This window comes from Cebidichthys violaceus, unplaced genomic scaffold (genome assembly GCF_023349555.1).
Source record: "Cebidichthys violaceus isolate CVI_PGR_0920_01 unplaced genomic scaffold, fCebVio1.0.p SCAF_20, whole genome shotgun sequence".
In the NCBI taxonomy this organism is placed as follows: domain Eukaryota; kingdom Metazoa; phylum Chordata; class Actinopteri; order Perciformes; family Stichaeidae; genus Cebidichthys; species Cebidichthys violaceus.
In genome coordinates, this window is record NW_027176373.1 from 1,296,153 (window position 1) to 1,316,321 (window position 20,169).

The 20,169-nt window shown below is 44.2% G+C and overlaps 1 protein-coding gene across 1 annotated transcript; it reads right to left on the reverse strand.

Moving 5' to 3' along the window:
- Positions 1 to 26: 26 nt before the first annotated feature.
- tlcd3a (TLC domain containing 3A) lies at positions 27 to 18,768 on the reverse strand. The gene is made up of 5 exons (XM_068715630.1): positions 18,275 to 18,768; positions 11,020 to 11,106; positions 8,354 to 8,573; positions 2,671 to 2,766; positions 27 to 639 (listed from the first exon to the last, which is right to left on the reverse strand). Exons 1-5 carry the CDS (start codon positions 18,394 to 18,396, stop codon positions 334 to 336), a joined length of 831 nt encoding a protein of 276 aa, XP_068571731.1. The 5' UTR covers positions 18,397 to 18,768; the 3' UTR covers positions 27 to 333.
- Between the last annotated feature and the right edge of the window lie 1,401 nt (positions 18,769 to 20,169).

Sequence of the window (20,169 nt, forward strand, 5' to 3'; positions counted from 1 at the left end):
CCCCACCCCCCCCCCCACCCCAAAAAATTAAAATAAAAGAGCAAATCATCAAACTTCAGTAGTAGAGCTGTATCGGTGGAGAGGTCCACTTTAGGCAGCAGATTTTTTTTTTTTTTTTGTAACAGGATTTAAAGTGTGCAAAAAAAAAAAAAAAAATGCCCAGGAGTTGTGGGACAAGAGCAGGCAGTCCTGGTGTACTACAGTACAATGGTGGGGTTTGAAATGTGTTAAGTCAAACTAGTGCCTTCTGCAGAAGTAGTTGCGTTAGTAGCTGAGTGTGCGGCTTGAGCGGGGCAAAAAAAAAAAAAAAAAAAAAAAAACGTGAACCGGATATCAATCATCCTTAGAATTGTCAGTGATGGTGGCCGCGGGAGGCGAGTCTGGCATGCGGCTACGCCGGTAGAGACGGTAGCCCTTTCGGCAAAGAAGGACGAACCAGTAGACCTGCGGCGCCAGGATGCACAGGTTGCCCAGGTTGGTGGACAGCGACAGGTGGAAGGGCACGCTGTAGAGCGGGATGCCGTAGTGGCGGCCGTACACCCAGTACATGTAGGGGAAGAGGGCGATGCGGAACAGAAAGAAGGTGAGGAGTACCATACCGCCATTGGCCTTGTGCAGCCAGCATTCCTGGAGGCTGAGCTGGTGGGGGGGGGGAGGAGACAAAAAAAAAAAAAAAAAGGAGGGAGGGACGGAAAGAGGTTGTGGAGGGTGAGAACACGTTTACGTGGCATTTGAAGTTATGCTATGCTACGCTAAGCTATGTTTCCCTGTGCTAATTGTTCAGTTATCTCTTAGTTTCTGTCAAATATATGTTTTCGTCTTCTTGTAAAAATATTTTTGATGACTCATCCTGAACTCGGGGGGGGGGGGGCTTATGAATGACTTTATTCAATCAGCTGTGATTTGGGGAGACTAGCTTTCCCGTCACATAACACCTTCTGACTGTCAGCTTGTGGGTCGCAGTAGCTAGTAGAACACTTTTATGGGTCGGAGGTGTGTGTTTGGATCTTTCATCAATTATGGACATTCTCTTAATTTATTCATTCTGCCATCGCCCTCCTTCTCGTGATCTAAAAAACGGAGGGCGAGGAAGTCCGCTCGGCCAAAATATCTACACCAACGTGTTTCCAGAGGGTCCAAAAGCCGGGGAAAGACGGTCCCGGTCCCCAGAGGATGCACGTAGCTTGTAGCATGATAAGCATGGTAATGTCGAAGTGTGCATGGCTAGAGTTAGGACCGGGTATCAGGATACCTGCATTCGATCTGTCGACGAGCCAGTCGACAAGGCTGTTTGTCTGCTTTTACTCGCCAGCCAATCATAGCAAGCGTTCTTAGATTTACCGCGACATCCGATTGGCCCACCGCCACAGCAGCGACGACTCTTTACAGTCAAGTCGAGCGCGAAGTTGGCAGTTCAGCGTGCCGAGGGTACGGCTATACTGCACCCCTGTGGATGTCTAATAAAAATAAATGCTGAGGTTGTGGCATTTTTGCTTTCATTCACATGATGGATATCAAATTGAGTTGGAAAAGGAATGACATGAAGTACTCTATTAGGATCGGTATCACTTTAAGATTACAGTTATTGAGTCAATAGCAAAAGCAGTACCCTATGGTCAAGAGTGAAAGTGTCCGTTAGTGCTGACCCGGTCCAGAAGGAGGGCCGCGGTGTTAAAAGACAGACGAGCAGCGGAGCTTTGCTCTTTTACTCTGCTGACACCAGATGTCAGCAAAGACCTGAAAGCCCGCGGTGCACCGATCGCCCTGGGAAACGCAGTCAGGCTCCTCTATTCTTAGATTACGGCTGACCCGTGTACGGTGCGCACGTGCTCGTCAGCGAGCAGGATGTAACGCTCGCCGTATGGGCGGAACGAGAGACGGCTCTACCTGCTGTTACCGGGTTGAGAGGCAGGGAGAGTGAACAGCGTCGTGGCTCCTTAGCTGAATGCCACCGACTGAAGTGGTTTTCTTTTTTTTCTTTTTGGTGAGCCGTGCACCTTAATTATTGATGGTACAGTGACAAGCTACATCCCTGAACTGAAATGGAGACACTCAGGTTTTTTCGATGATGCAAGACACTGCACATCACCTGAGCGGGAACTAAAGAAGAAACGAGCACGAAGTGACTTTTTGCTCGGGCAGAGGCATCGATTTTTAAGATTCAGCTTAGTTCATATCTTTCCGATAAGCGGTTTCAAATGCCACTTTTGCATCTCTATAATTTGCATCGTGGCCATAACTAAATCTGAGGTGACGGACAACGGTGTCGCTGACAGCTTGTTGCAGTTCTGAAAATATATAATGTGAACTTTCTTAAATGCAGCAAGTAAGTCGGACATGAAGATATTTGCAGGTTGCTTTATAGCAGACAAACACACTTTTAATTCTATTTCTTCTACTTTTAGTTGTAGAACAATCCAGCGCTTTGTGGCCTGATGTGCGGTTATATTTGCTAAGCTACGGTTGTACAATTCCTGCTTATTTAGCAAATGATTGCCCAATTTGGCTGCGTGCTACTTGACCTGTTTGACAAAGTCACGGTGGCCCAATCTCAAAAATTGTTTACTCTACACTTTCTCAAAAAAAACAAAAAAAATACCCTTTGGCTTTACATGACAGGCGTGTGACTTCACCAGTCTGTCGGATGTACGTGTGTAGGCGCCGTCTCACCTGAATAAATATCTTCCCCAGGGAGACGAAGGGTGTGCTGAGCTCCGTTAGAAACAAGCAGCCGACGAAGAAATCCCCCTGCTCGCTTCTGCAGAACTGAGGAACAGACAAACAAGAGCACACACACACACACACACACACACACACACACACACACACACACACACACACACACACACACACACACACACACACACACACACACACACACACACACACACAGGGTGAGCAAACAAACATGAGCATGGAAAAAAAAAAAAGAACACACAGCTGACATTCAAGGACAATTTCTGGAACAGTCCCAGTGGAAATGTGCTGAGAGAGGCTTCAGAAGACATTATCAGGTTATAAACACACGCATTTCTCAAGGTTGATTGTGAAAGATTCGGACCGATGGTTATAACTAGAATATTCTAAATACTGTTGGTGTAATATCTGCCGAGAGAGGACGTCGGCGTGGGTCCGTTGGAGCAGGACGGGTCGGACGAGAGCCTCGCTTCATTTATCAGTCGACAGCAGCACCTTGAGAGGCGTCACTGGGAACAAAGCTGAAAACAAAAAGCGCTCCGCTCGCCTCTCCTGCCGCTGACGTTTGTTTGGGCGTCTTTAATCGAAAATGACGATAACAATTTCTGATCTACGTACGCGTTTGGCACAAGCAGGTAGTAGAACAATGCAGTGGCAAGATAAAAAGGTAATTTCTAATTCCTATTCTCCCATGTTTTTATGTCCAAGTGACTAATGAGGACAACAATTTTTTTTGTTTTGAAATTGGTCCAGTATTGCGCAACGGCGCTCCGGCCGGCAGCAATGAAATCAGGCCATTCCTTTTGTGCATCCACTAAAAGTGCTTATCAGTGTCTGACAACATCATGGAAGGAATCCTAGAGAAAAAAAATTCTTTACCCTTCGCTTGATCTGGTATTTTTGTTGTTGCGTCTCATCCACAGTGAAAATAGAAAATAAATGTACTTTATGTACTTCAACCCAACTAACTGACCAACAGCCCGCTGAGGAAACCAGCGCTGGACAGAAAGTTTGCATTTTGCTCAGCAAACCAGTTTAAAAAAAAAAAATTGTTTTACCCCATTTAAAAGGGTCCAGGTAGACAAATACTAAAGCTACCCTTTAACGGTAAATATACTTTTATAGATCCTAGTTAGCTGCAACATATTCAGGCTGATAACAAGAGCCAAAGTGTTGCTGGGACGACATCCTTTGTGGTGCATTTGTTATTGGTCCAATTCAAGAATTCACCGCTGGTCACCGGTAACCACTAGAACACGAATACCTTGTAAACTTCACGTGGCCGAGTGAGATTTCCCAACTTTACGAGTTGAGGAGGATCACCTGACAATAAACACGAGGACCGGTTCACAAAGGAGAACTCAAACAAAAGATCACACCTCTTGTAATTTTGCCTTTAATGTTTGTGGGGCAGAAATGCAGACTCTGGAGTGTCCAGTCTGATGAGCTCCATGCTCTTAAAGTAAACTTGAATATTTCTCAGTATTTTCCAATTAATACTTTCAAAAGTCAACCATGGTTGAAGTACAAGTACGTCCAGTACTCTACTCCATATACACAGAGCATGTTTCAATCCCTAATTAGATTTAGGTGGATTCCATTTAAGAGCGACACCCAGAGTAAAACAACAACAAAAAGACAATCTCCATGGTTTTTTTTTTTGGGCCAATGGCACAACCGCAAAGGTAGATTCTACCACAACTTCAACATGGTAAAAAAAGAAAAAAAAAAAAGGTCAGAGCAGGCAGTGCTGTCCTGTGCATAGGTAATGAATAAAGCTCTCAAATATTGACCAGCGGCACGGCGCTGTACAGCTAGAGAGGCCGTCCTAGAATAGGTGAGTCGGTCTGGAATGGCTGAAGAGACTCCAGACAAAAGAGGAGAGCGGGTAGCCGAGCTCGCTGTGTGGCGGTGATGAATAAAGCATGAGTGGCTCTTAGACGCGGCCGTGACATCTGCCCGCCAAAGAATGACCGAGACCACAGAGGGAAACTTTACACCGCCGCCAACAAACTAACAGGCTGTACATCCGTCCAGCCCCACCTGCCGTGGGCGTGTGTTACCTTTTGTCTGTGGATGTCGGAAGGGATCATTTGAAAACTTTACCCTAAACAAGAACAATCACAGGCTTCTCAGTCTTAATCCTATAACTGTAATGTGAGACATGCGAGTCAACAATAACACTTTTGATACTTTAAGCACATTGTGTTGTCCTTGTTGACAGAGGATGTCGTCGGCCAATTTGTGGTTTTGGGCTACAAATTGAATTGAAATTGACAATACTTTATTTTACTGTATTCACGTACAGTTTTGAATATGGCACTTTTACCATTTACTTAAGTAAACAACTTCTAAACTCACCGGTCCCCTCAACTAGTTTGCATACAGCCACAGAGAACAAGGGATGGATTTATTGTCGCTAGCGTCGGCTGCTGCTGCTGCTTACCATCTGTCCCAAGAATGTATCTAAACTGTCTACTCCATACATTTGCCTGTGTGCGAATTAGGACGCATTTACAAAAACGCGAGAATCGCGGTTAGCCACGAGCTAAGAGGACGACAGGAAACATACAATTCATCTCGTGCATCGCCGCACACCGTCCACCTGTAAAACAAGCCATCGGTCTCGACTAGGTGTCTACTCGAGACCGATGACTTGACCACCATTAAACCCCCGGGTGTGAGTGTACGTCTAACATATAACGCGCAGGTCGGTACGTCCGCCTACAGGCCTCCTCCTATTGGACGCTCACAGAAAACCTTCACGGGGCGTCCTGATCAGACGCCCGACGGTAAACGTTAATAATGGCTCCGTTCCATTTAGGTATCCAAGTACAGGCCAGGCTACCAGGTGAGCATGCACAATACCCTGGACCCTTAAACTGGCACACCTAATTGGAATGCAGCCATCATTTGATGTCAATAACTGTGTCCAAATGTCCCAAAAAAAAAAAGGCCAATTGCTAATTCAAACTTTTTTACGATAACTTCTGACATCAGAGCGACGCAGTAGTTCTGAAATGAACCTCCAGAGATAATGTACTGGAGTGTCCTGTGACGACTCTACCGTAAAGCTGACGGGTGAGGGAACAGGAGGAGGATCGGAGGGAGGGGTGGTGAGTTTAGAGAAGAGAGAGAGGATGAATAATGGAGGGTAATTTGATATCATATTGCCACTGCAAACAAGAGGGCCGGGTTCCCACTGCACCTGGCCTGCTAACCTGGGTACTACATGGAGATGGGGGGGGGGGGGGCTGCTGTGTCATACGTTTCTGTAAATCTTTTGGCATATATATATATAAATACTCTGTCGACAGTTGAAAGGGCCTGTATGAACGCATTCAAGTGTGTGGTGCGGTGTTAATTGGCTTCTCTTCCGGCCAACGCCGAAACCATCAGAAAATGGAGCTCTATTATGAACTCCCTCGCATGCTTTACTGCTCAAACTGTGCTCACAGCGCACTCGGGTTAAACAGTTCAGTGGGTTTCCAATTTGCCGTTTAAAAACCCTGCCCTACAAGTCATCCCGGTCCACACAGTACCTCTCCTGCTCCGTTACCCGCTTCCTCCTTCGCCCCTCGCTCAACAACTCGCCGTATATTCATCCGTTCAAAATCATTTTATCGGACATTGAGATCTTTGCCTGGCGCCTGTTGTTTTTTTCCTCCGACATTCCACCAACACACAACAAAAAAAAAAAAAAAAAATGCACCTTTCATTCTCACTTCCTGTCTATTCTGAATGCCTCTGTCTCTTTGCAACACTTACAATTCAAGGATGTAAAAGAAAACAATAGTTATTTTTTGCTAATTGTTGGAGGAAATTAATCAATTATTGGTGCTTTACGGTTCTCTTCCCTTTCCTGCCATGTACCACCTTGAAGCCTGAACGGCAGTTATTCCTTTGAACTGGAGTTGTACTGTAAATGGACCACACAGTAAATCAGTTAAGTACTCCACTCCACTGCATAAACCAGGCCGCTCCATGCTTAGAATTAGACCAACACTTTTAGATTTAGTCACAAAATGGACACTGGCTCATTAGCGTAATCCACGATTAACTGTTCAAACGGGGGAAGAGCGGTGCTTTCAGACAATCTTTCCTTAAAAGCATTCGCAGCGTTGATGCGGATATGGAAAAATAAGGTGTGACGAATGAAAAAAAAGTTTAAACCCCGCCTACTTTCACGCCTCTGAATACGTGGCAAACCGCTGCGTGACGCCAGTGTTTAATTGTCGGTTTAGGTAAATATGTAAAACTGGTTTCGGAGCGTTATAGAGGCTGTTTGCCAATCCAACAAGTACAAACAGTACAAGTACTTTAGTTCATACGTACACAGAGGCCTTTACCCTCAACCACAAAGTACTTTCATTTGAACCACTTTAGTGTCTAAATTTCCAGGAATATAAAAGCTGCAAGCGTGTGTACTAAATGTTGTGGAGATGATCTGCACATGTGCAGTAATTCACAGTGAGATAATAGATGTTTTCTGCAGCCGTTGGATTAGCATGTTTGCACACTAATGTACTTGATTGGTAATCCATAACAGTGAGCATCGAGTCCATTTTATTGTTGCCACTCAAGCGATCATTAGGAGATAATGCAGCTCAAAAGCCAGGATTGATTTGAAAACAACGCACTACATTACAGCACCAACTAATGACGCATTACCGGCAGCGGACAGTACCGAGAGAACACGTGACTTCTCACTACTCTCTTTTGATGCAATGTGGAACGTCATCAGCACCAGTAGGAGACAGATTCAGAGAGAAATTCAGTAAGTCGGAGAATTTGAGTAATTCATCTAGAAAAGAGAGATTTATTTTTTATGAAGAGTTAAAACTGATGTTTGAAGATGCTTGATTTCCACCGACCGCGAGAGCTTACGTGAGGATGGAATTCAAAATACTGTGAAAAATTCAGTTTTTGAGATACAACCGAGTATTTTTTTGAACATTTGAGATAAATTTCGTGTGCATTTGCAGTAGGTGAAAGTTACACAGCGCCAACATGAATGACTGATTTGTTAAGACCTTTTCAAAGTTTTAAACTTCAGGCGGTTGCTGGATCATCAGCACACTAACCCACAAAGCCAGTTGAAGAAGTTTTGGTTCTGATTTGGTCTATTTTCATGCTTGGAAAAGGCAACTGGGTCGGACTGTCCTCAGTGCAAGGAGTCTGCAACGATGTCGGCATGACCGTGTCATCACCATCTATATCAATACCATCAATGTGTTCATGATTAAATTTGATTTCATTTTACTCTCAAAGTGCACCAGACTGAAGCACTTAACTTTAAAATGCACAAAATTTAGGGTGAAACTTCCTCTATTTCTACTTATCGCAATATATATTGCAGATTATTTTTTTTTTTTTGCAATGTCAGTGTTTTTTTCCGATATTGTGCAGCCATGAGATCAATGAGAGTCGTAGTAAACAGGAGATAATCTGCGCTGCTAATCGTTTCACCAGCAGCCGCTGCAGCGAGCTACTGATCCGTCACCACCAGCACCGCCTGCATTACATCCGGTTTGATCTCAATTATTGGCCTCGACTACCGACAACAAGGCCTCATCAATGCTGCCTCAATCTCACCCTCGTGTTTACTCACCCCTCCCTCCTTCCCTCCCTCCCTTCCCTCCCCTCCCCTCCTCACCAGTGTGACAGGCAGCAGGATAGTGAGCAGGGCGATGTGATGCAACACCAGCAGGAACTCTCTGCGGACGAAGGAGTTCACGGTCTTCAGTGAATGCCGCTTGTAGTTCTCGTGCCCTTTGACGCGGAAGCGGTGGTAGTGACTGAGGTACATGGCGAAGATGTCGTACGTCATGTAGGGCCCACCGTACCAGATGATGAAGTAGGTGGCCAGCCAGTGCCTGAGGGGAAAAAAAACAAAAAAAACACATGTAAGATTTCCATCTTAATTCGTGCTTCTGTCTCAGTTTTCTATGCATTCGCCATGTTTGCAAATAGCTGAAGATACCCCCCCCCCCATCCCAGTCATTGACGAGTTAATGATTCAGCAGTATTAGAGCGGAGTGCACACACTGAACAACCTTTAGTATCAACAAAGGTAAACACAGAAACTCATTTAACCTTTCTGCCTCGTCTCTCTCACATAAGCACACCAAAAGGCTTTAAGGCAGTCTTATGCAAGTACAGTATAACAAACAGCTCGGATGGCTGCAGCCCTCTAATGAGCGCCGGTTACCGTGATGGTTAATTATGTGGACAGCACGGAGTAAAGCTGCAGGGCAGAACTGAGCTACTGACCTCTGACCTCTCACTGGGCTTTTCAGCTCTTAAGGCCAGTGAATGGAGATTAAGAGCAGTAAGGCACAACAAGCCACTCGGTGGAGACGCTGGGCTACATCGGTCGATTCTGTGGCATACAAACTGGTTTTTATGAGCACACAAAAGAAACATTCTTCTCCACATGAATATATGTGAATACTAGCTACGGATGGAAATGGTTTAATGTTAATTGGTTAACCGACGAGAACATGTTTAACCAGCTACACGCGTCGGTATATAGGTCAAGGGCCAATGTTTTAGTTGAAATTCAAAAGGCGCCGATGTTAACCAACTGAGCTGATCAGACAGGATGCACCCTGGAGAGGTCCGCGCCGGTCGGGCCTGGTAAGTGTGAGAAACGGCTAAATACAAAAAAGCAGGCTGAAAAGCAAGAACATTAATATTGACAATGCTTCAATTGAGAATCGATGAGTTATCAGATCTGTGCCTCTGATCAGATCAAAATGTTCTGGAGACAATATGAGCCGATTGATCAGAGCAGCCGTGACCCGATCAAAATGAAGCACGAAACTTCAGCAAATCCAACCAAAGAGATGCCAGGGCCTTTTACTTCAGGCCTCATTTCCCATCGGCTAGAACGACAATGTACTGTATGGAAACATGGCAGCATAGCAAAAATGGAAACATAAGCAGTCAGACAAACCAACAGTGTAGCTGCATCATCTCCTCAACCACTTTATTTGGAGGTAAAGGCTGAAGTGGTGGCTCGGGTTCGACCGATAACCGACAAGAACGGTGGCTAAAAAAATGGGCAAAACAAGAACCCAAGTTGTTATAAAACAACCAAATGAAGTAGAAAAATGAATTTTCCTTTACCAACTTTTTGTGATACTGGCTACTGGTCAATTTAGCTGTTCAGTACCCATGGTAACACAAGGATGGGTACCAAAATCCTCCTCGTGTTAGCATGGGACAGAATATGCTCCACACTCACACATTGAACATATGGCCATGGACCCTAACTATTCATCTGTATAAAACTCCAAACCTCGGTATTGGACGTTACCGCCACAGAGGCAGCGAAGGCTAAATAAAGTGACAGATTGCGAGTCTTCATGGGTCTGACTGTGGAGCATGTGTCTCTTAAGCTCCGGGCCGTGTGCGCGTCACAGGAACGGCAGAACTGAGCAGCGCTGTGGAGGAATTAAGCCCTGTGGTTGAAGAAGGGGGGGGGGGGGGAGATTAGCGGCCTGGAACTGGGCCTGCCCGAGTACGGCTGTTTCACTCAGTAGGATTGTTACGCTAGCATTAGCTTAGCATCACACTGGGAGGCTGTGCTAACTTGCTACCAGGGTGCAGACGTGTAGGTGGTCAAAAAAGAAAATACCGTCATTGAAAAGAATATAGAGGTAAAAGATTTTTTTAAGTAGAAATAAAAAGGAAAAGTTGCCTTTTTTAGCCCAATCAACCACTCATTCTACCACCAAGTTCCGTTCTCAATTTTAACACTTGAAATACTCTTTAAATTGTATTTTATATACTCATCAGTTACTTAAACTATGTATTCACTTTTTCGAAATCCACACGAACCACTCCTCACATCAGCATAAACTCGATCCGCCTCGTTGCGCTCGTTTACAAAGTAAATGTTGTCATTCAGGTTCAACAGGTTCGTCCTGTTTCTCCCGTTATTGTCTTTTTCAGAGCACACAAGAACAAGTTGCCTCCTAAGGTACATACATTTGACCGGTTTCTGGCAAACAATGTAGCAATTAAAAAAGCTCTTATTCAAACAAAGTCCTCTAGCACAGCTAAAAAGAAACACGAAACATCAAATCCGTTAGCACGTTAGCACTTTAGCACGTCGTTCACTACTAAGCCCGCTTGTAACCGATGCCGACAACATTTTTCTTCCCTTCACCGGTGTTTCCTCTACTCTGCAACGCTCCTTGGGTGTGCGGAGGGACTACGTGGAACGATTGAGTAAAGACTGGGAAGTCAGCGGGGTTCAGAAGTGTATGGGTAAGCCCGTATTTCATGAAGGGGATTAACGGCGCGACGTCTAACCTGTCGTCGATGACGCTCTCCCGGCACGATGACACGACGATGACTCCTACCGTGGTGGCCATGACGGCATGGATGGAGGACACCAGTCTGAGGAAGAGACACGGGAGAGAAAGGGTCAAATACAGCAGTTATTAAATCACACCACAGCTGCTCGTATAACATGGAAGCATATTTGGTTTTCAGCCATGATAGCAATGAGGGTCTGTCGGTCCAGTGTTAGCACGCTAACACTATAAGATGGTCCACATTATGCCTGTTAAACATCAACATCTTAGCATTAGTCTTGCTGAGCCCGTTAGCAAGCTGACATTAGCATGTAGCTCACTTCCAATGAAGTCATATTTGATTTGTTGGCCTATCCATGCGATTGGTAGCTCTGTGAGGGTAAAACCATGGACTGTCTATAAGACGTGGACTTAGTCAACGTGACGTCACCCACCGGTTTGGTTTGGACTGTTTTTAAAGCCTCGAGTTCAGTATTTTGCACATTACCATGTTGTTTTTTTGCCACCAGCAGTGACAAAAGAGGGTTTTTTTTGGTGCCCAAAATGTTACAATTGACTTTTTGTGACCTGAAAACACACCGTGAGAGAGTTTAAAATTCTAAAAACAATAACACGGATGCCAGACCACGCTGTGGTAGCAACCTGTCAATCACACAGCAGCCCCGCCCTAAAGCACACCCTGCTTAATCGTCTCTGTTACTCCTAATGGGATCATAATTTAATACATGAACATCATGCTGTGAAACTAGCAAATGACACCATGAACTCCTGTTTACTGAGGTAATAAATAAAGTGAGAAGTTGGGTCATTTTCCCCCATAGATTTCTAAACAATTTGAATTATTTTTGCAACCAGAGGAGTCGCTTCCTGCTGCTAACAAGAATTCACGTGTGAGGCTCTTCCACACACTGGCTTCACCTTTCAGAACCGGAGGTTTGCCGCCTGGGTAAAACCTGATGAATCTGGGTCAAGTTGAGAGAAAGTGTCCCCTTCAGGTGAACAACACAAGCAGTCAGACCTACAAGTTCAGTGTAACGTCGTGGGATTAGCAGCGCTTGGCCTCCACTTTCCTCGTCTATAAACAGACCTGTGATATAGGAGAACTTGGTACGTCTCTATTTGAAGTGTCACTGTGCGAGGTGGCCTAAAGACACACACACACACACACACACACACACACACACACACACACACACACACACACACACACACACACACACACACACACACACACACACACACACACACGTTGCACTTCTCTTAAAAGTATACTCACAAGTCATTAACTTGTGAGATGTGTTAAACAGTAAGTTCGACAGTAAAAAAAAAAAACAACCTTACTGACTGTAATGTTCTGTGTCAAAAAAAGAGAATTCTGGCCTTTTTAAACAGGAAGTCAGATTATATCACCAATTTGTTCGAACTATGAACGGCCGCTTTTGCTCAGACAAGCTTTCTCCCTGGCTCTTCTCCAACTTGGCAGCGCCGACATTAAGCCGCTTTGAAATCAGAAAACATGTAATTCATTCCCCAACACTCGCCGAGGCCATGATAGACGGTCGGCCCTTTAACACGCCACCGTCTAAACGGTTCAGGCTCTTTGCGAGTCGGGGTTTACATCCGACACCTACAGCCACGACTGGAGACAAACACAGGCTGCCTCGTGAAAAGTTTGACGTATATACGAAATGTGAAAAAAAACAACAACACACATCCGATTATGATTATTAATATTCGATTGTGGGAAGAAAAAAAAGGGCAGCACTACTGCAGCTGTTTATCTCGCACCGCCAGATAAGAGTCACACAACGTCACTTTCTATTAATTGAAAATGAATTGTAAGCGTTTGGTCGAGCTGAACGAGGGATAATTAAACAACAACCGTAACGATGGCCACACACACAGAGAGAGAGAGAGAGAGAGAGAGAGAGAACCCAAATACGATCATACTGCAGACGTAACCACTGAAACAGAAAACAACATTTTGTGTTGTCATATTTACTAGAAATGGGCCCCAACAGCAAGTAGGAGACTTTGTCAGGCAATCTCCCTCCAGCCAGCTGCCACCTTATCTAGCTTTTTGTGGTGAAATGAGGGAACACCGTAAAGATAACTCCTCATTTCGACTTCACGAAAAAACGCAGTTCCCCGTCCATTCGTCCACTTTTAAAGCGAGCGACGGGAATAAATAGAAATGGGGCAATCTGACAAACGTTCAGCTGACTACGACCCACCGTCATGGACGTAACGCGCGAAATACTTTGAATCCATGACAGTCGTGGTCCACTCGAGTATTGCACATATTGTCGCAAAGCCCAAGACCCTGGTCAATACAACCGGGACCCAGCACGATTCAGGTCTTGTTGTTAGGAACCAAGAGGACCTGTGAAATCCCCAAAGACTTTTAGTCCTGCTGTAAGTAATGACCAGTTTTACAGGGCTAATAATGGCTGCTTTCTTTCTCTTCTTTCACAAGTAACTTGTGTGTTGCAAATGGCAAGAGTGAGAAAACAAAGGCTGTGTTTGTGTTTCCCTCTTAAACCTGCCGTCAACTCGCACCAATCTCCATGGGAATGCGGCCGTGACACCGGCAACGGCAAGGCAACAAAATGCCACGTGACCGGCAACTACAAAACCACGGGCCTGAGCTGGAAATGACTAACTGGACACTCTCTCTCTCCCTTTCTTTCTTTCTTCATCCCCCACGAACTCTACCCCTAGAAACACACACACACACACACAGACACACACACACACACACACACACACACACACACACACACACACACACACACACACACACACACACACACACACACACACACACACACACACACATTTTATCCCCACGCCTCGCTGCCCTCTGAGGCTGCATGGTCGCATACTCTATCACAAGACCCAGATTTTACACAACTCATTCATTGTGTGTCCGCCAATAACCCCCGCTCTCTCTCTCTCTCTCTCTCCGCTGATGAAAGGTTGAGGTTGACGGGGTGAGTAGCGTGTAGAGGGGGGGGGAGAATGCTTTGCGGCCTTGTTCGGTAATGTTGTCTTTTCTTTCCCGCTGTGTCAGGCCGGGGTGACAAACTTGGCTTCCCCTTTTTTCACCACAACCCAGAAACCTTCGCCTCTCGACTGTCCCGTTATACGCGGACGACTCGCTCTTTCATGTCCTGTCACACGACTCGGCGTCCGGCGGTCATGAGCGGCGGTTCTTTAGCTCCTCCGGTAAACGGGCTGCGTAATTTTGAGTTGCATTGGTGCTGCAGCGGAGCGAAAGAAAGAAAAAAAAAAAAAAAGCGACAGCAGAGGCAAGAAAGAAGAAAAAAAAGCAAACAGAGTGCATTTCATGGCTAGTAGGAACCCTGTCTCTGGACGCAGCTACATCACTGACTGCATTGTTCCTTAACCCCTTTTGTAGGAGTAAATAAACACTTCAAGTGGACAATCCACAGAGAACTATCTCGATACCGCTGCTAATTGCTGAAAGATTTCACAATTTTCTGCCATTTTATCGCCATCGATTCCACTATGGGGTGATTTTTAAGGCTTTTAACGATCGTGCTGTCATTGTACTGAGCTCCACCCTAGTGTCAGGTGCACCTAATACTTTATCAACCCCCTTGTATTCACGAGGGGGGGGGGCACATATCTTCATTGAGTTGACATCTTATTTACTGTGCTGTTGAAGTAATATAGATTTAGTCAACTTATGTGCCTGGGTCCACCTCTGAATCTACCCACTCCACCGGGTTCGAGTCGAACCGATTCGTCCGTCGTTGTGACACGAAAAACAGATTAAAAAGTGATCAACGAATAAGCGCAGCGAGTGGACTAACGATTAGCCAATCGGGAGCCAGTTGCCGTCAAGCCGATATCAAGCATCGTCATGCTGTGCGCTGGAACAGAGGGGTAATAATTGATCGGTTAGTGAAAAATAACTACGTAAGAACCGTCTTTGGTATTCTGAATGGCTGATGGACTTCATTAAGCAATAGCTTTTCTGTAGAAATCTTAAATCGACTTACTATTTTTGGCCTATAGGCTGGCATTTACAATCAGACGCACGAGACAGAAAGAGTAAATTTAGTCACTTCCTGTTTTGCCGTTTTTTAACCAGTCGAACCCGGACGGGGTTTGACTTGATGGCGAGAAGAGAGGTTGAAGAGCATCGCTAACTGTAAACGAGGAAAAGGTTAATACCTCCTAATGGACTCATCGCAATTACCTTTCACTGTCATCGTGAAAGGTACCGTTATGGACATTAACCTCACGATGATAATGCAGAGAAATCGCAGGGAATTTTGCAAAAATTGCGAGCTTGACCCAGACCGATGAAGCACCAATCTCCCTTTCTCCAACTGGATTAAATGAAAAGGAGAAATCGCGTTAAGGCGCGAGGTAAGCTTACAACAAGGGATGTTAACATATGGTGACTGACTGCAGTTTTGCAGTCGGTTTCAGGGATAGTTAGATGTGGTGAACGCGTAACATTTAAGTGCCTCCCTTCGGCCTCTAAGACGGTGGCTGATTGCTTGTTACAAGGTTGCTGTCGAGGATGTGGTCAACGTTGCTTTTGGGTCGATCTGCCTGGGCTTCGCTCGTTATGAACGCGCAGCTGGCTTGTCGGTTTTGTCTTGAGATAATATGAAATGAGATTGAGTCATCAATGCAGGTTTTTATTTTGACTAAGCTCTGAATGTCGTTGTGCGTCAGCACTCTTTGAGATCACATGTAGATCCAGTATTGTGCTAAGTACCATTACATCTTTACAGCTCAGACATCATCATTGCTGACACTCTTTACCCACTTCTCCCTTTTCCAGACACACTGGACACACTTAGGGAAGTCCTCCCTGTGTGGCAGACGTACATACAGTACGTACAGCTCGGGTTGAAGATAGTTTGAGATGTCAGTTAATAACTAGAAAGTTAAAAAACAACTCTTTTTTTAGGGCTGCACAGACTGTAATCCGTGTACATTCTTAGCTTCTATAAAGGATTTGGAACGAAGCTTTGAATGTCTGTCGTCATTTGTTATGACATACAAGATGTAACAAAAATATGAACGCTTATATGAATTTATGGTGCTGTTACGTTGATGCTAGACCGCCCCGTTAATACAGGCGAGCGCCTCACTTTGAGTACGGCAAGCGGAAGAGAAAACTATTTCACCACAGTGAAAATGTTTTTTTTTTTTAAAAAGGCTTAACCCCAACAAATATGGATTGAAGCATAAAAGCATGTATGAATTCTGGAAATGATAATCTTTTTCAATAAATTCTGTCGTTTGGACTTTACAAGGCGCTTGAGTTATTAGAAATGTTTTGATCACATGAGTCTGAAACAATCTTAAGAAACAGTATAGCACTAATAGTAGTGTGGCCTTATCTTTATCTGTACATGTGCAGGAAAAACAGGTTTAGACACAGTGAACAGGCCTACAGGTAGGAAGAAGCTGCACAGCATTTGAATGTTGATTTAGAATTTGAAAGTCAATGTTTTGAATGGAGCTTTGAACTATTCGGTCAAGCCCCAACTATTTTGAATATTTATTTATTTTTTCCAATATCTTCTCACATGTGCTTCTATTTCATCTAATAGTAAACTTCAGATAAAAGTATTTATTTTTTTTGTTCTAGCAGATGTGGAGTTTAAAAGATGTGGTCGCATGCAGAGAGAGTTGCATGGGGGATTGCTATCACGTTGCGTTGCTGGAATTGTAGCATCCATTGTTTTGGGAGCTTGACCCAGGCCTCTGCATTTTTTTTTGGGGACTTTCCTGATTCAACTGTGATCATTTCAAATCTGTCTCTCACAAGTCACAGAGTATCATGCAAGTGTTATCTAACATCTGTGTCCCTTTAACTCGCAAACAAATACTATATGAGCAAAGTTACACTGAACACTATTCATTACATTGAGTACATGAGCTGCCGGTTATGTTTTACCACATGTATTTCATTGAAGGCAGAGCACGCACATCTATTTAACTAAATTAGGTTTTGCACAAGACACAGTAACCCCACAGGGACATTAATAGAAAAAAAATTAATAATAATCACACAATATTTTAGTACACGTGAAAAATCTACCGAAACTGTTCCACCACAACCAAAGACGCTATGATCTGAGCTCGGGGGGACCTTTGTGGCAGAAGCAGATACAGTCAACTTCAGAGGCCGGTTAAGTCACGAAACAAGCAGCGAGATATCCTCTGAGGCGTGTGAGGAAGATTTTCCGTTAGATGAGCATTAGTAAATTAGTAGAAGCATTATTCAGGAGCAGGGTTCAGTGTTTTCCAGAGCCTAGCTAACTCAGCATTCAACCCTGACCGGAGCTCAGAGGATTAGCCGGAGTGACAGCGTACAAATGAGCATTGAACTGAGCCGTGCACATGTGAGCAAGTCACACTGAGTGAGAGAGACACACACACACACACACACACACACAGTTAATTATTATACTTTCGCCATATCTATTGCCAGGTGATAACCTAAAGTTACTGAGGAGGCTGCAGATGTGACATCTCGTTGTTGTTTTTTTGTTCCCAGAATTTATGACACACATGGATCAAGCTCGAGGTTTGTTCACGTGTAACAAAAAAAAAAAAAAAAAAAAAATGTCACTTCTTATGTGGACCACTTACAAAAGCCCCTGGGGGATGCACGGTTTTAATGATGTCACAGACTACTTATGATTACATGTGAAGCACCATAAAAAAACATGCATGTTAGTAGGACTTGATGCATGATAAGTCTCTGTAAAAAAACACACACAGACCAATTGAATTCAACACAGATACAAGAGCTAATAGCACAGTCGTCTATGGTATGACTACATGTGTATATACTACGTATAATGTGCAAATCATCCTTGTAAAAGATTATTTTTTGGGGGGGGGATTACTGGGCCAATTTAGCACAAAGGTAATAACGCTTAATACACATTAAAATAGGAAATTCAATTACATAAGATACATATGGTAGTAATCCAATAGAGACAACAGGAATCGTAAATTGCTCACGTTACATAAAATAATATAACAAGATTAGCTAGCTAACTGAATGTGTGTGTGTGTGTTTGTGTTTGTGTGTGTGTGTGTGTGTGTGTGTGTGTGTGTGTGTGTGTGTGTGGTGGGGGGGACGTTACTAGCCACCAAACAAGGTCAAATGCTATACATTAGCTCGCAGTGTTAGGTCGTAATTCGGCAGGAAATGTCGCACAAAAGGATGAATTTAGCTAGTTTACCTCTCGCTGACCAGCACCACGTCGGCATCGCTCCAGTGTTTGAACACACACGGCAGGATTTTCCTAAAGGCGAAGAAGAGACCGGGGAAAACTACGGCGCCACAAGCTAAAACTTGCAACATCCTGCCTCTATTTTTCCTCTAAAAAAACCTGCCTCTAAACTGTCTCTCCTCCGCGAAGTTTCGCCCGTTTACACGCGGCGATGAGGCATTTTAATGCGGGCCCCGGGGGTCGGTGTGTTTTTTTTTCCACCGGGAACAGTCCACCATCCACGCAATATACACACTGCCGAGAGGCTCAGCAGCAGCAGCAGCAGCAGCAGCAGCAGCACCACTGTCGAGCTAAAAGGCAAGGAAACAAAACGGAGCTTTTCCAGAGCTGCTGTCAAAATAAGAGTCTTGACCCGGCGCCGGAATTAAAGGTGGTGCTTCCGGTGAGAAGGTTCACATGGGCGGTAGAGACGTTGTTACGCAATTCACGCTTTTATTTTGAAGGTCTGCTCCCTGACACGACAGATGCGCTTAAAAAAATGAAGAGTTATTCGAACACAAAGTGGTGGATTTTATTTTCTTCTTTTAAATATAAACGGGAACATTCATTGTAAATTAATAAACAATGAGCATCAGTTTCACAGTTTTTTTGAGGGTGTCTTTTTTGGTTCAATTAAAGAGGAACTTGAAGGTGGAATGTTTTCCTAAATTTATATTTTCCAGAAAAATTACCATATTTTATATGTTGGTAAAATAAGTAGCCTCTTGCCACAATGTCCACATACTGTAAAGTACTGCATTCAAATTTGCATAAAGTCATGTTTTGGCCATTAGGGGTCAGTCCAGCTTACTGTAATCACGTTATTAACATAAAATCACCTTACACAGGTCTTATGGCTAAGGTACGGGCAAGTTGCCCTTCGACAGCTCCAACAGACACATTATCAGTTATTTGTTACTGGGTAGGTACGTCTTAAGGGAGTGGTGGTACTGAATGTGCCGTAAAACCCAAACAATGAGATAAAAGAGGCTAAACAGTGCCATAAAGCTCAAAGACACGGTTGAATCAACACCTCTGACGCAGTCTCTCTACCTGCAGTCCACGCTAAACTGAAGCTATCAGCGATCAGATGCTGCTCTCAGAAGTAAACGCTCTCTTTAAAGTCAGTTCACCTGGCCTCACTGGCCTTGTTGGGTAGTGCCTGATAACTGCTGGTTAAAGATTGTCTGGCATCAGGACTCACGATAATCCAAGGAAGCGTCCATATTGTAGCTGTGACATGAAACCTGTGTTAATAACTAATAAACTACAGACTACTGCTCTCTTTGTGAATCAGGTCACCGAGCACAGATACATTTTGTTTACAGTTTTAGTTTTTGTCTGTTTTAGTTTAGTGGAAATAAGATATTTTGTACGCATCATTTCCAACACAGTTCCAGTGCTGTATTATATTACAAAGTTTTTAGAGCTTACATGTTAACAAACAATTACTTAACTAAACCCAGCAGACACAAAGCAACATTACCGTCCATCATCAATTAAAGGTACAGAGTATATAATTTCGAGGAATCCATTAGAAGAAATTGAATATGATGTTCATAACTATTTTTTCATCAAGTGTACAATCATCTTAAAATAAAAATGGTTGTGTTGTTGTTATTTTAGAATGAGCCCTTCATATCTACATAGTGAGCGGTTTCTCTTCACGGAGTCCAACGTGTTGCACCGCCATGTTTCTACGGTAGCCCGGAGCGGACAAACCAAACACTGGCTCTAGCAAGGGCCGCACAGATTCCTACGTTACCCGAAGGCCACCTCTCTGATGTGCTTAGAGCGAGTACCATAGTTTTGCATGCGGCTACTCACGGTACAGTAGTCTTGGAAAGGGAGGAGTGAGCGGAGGG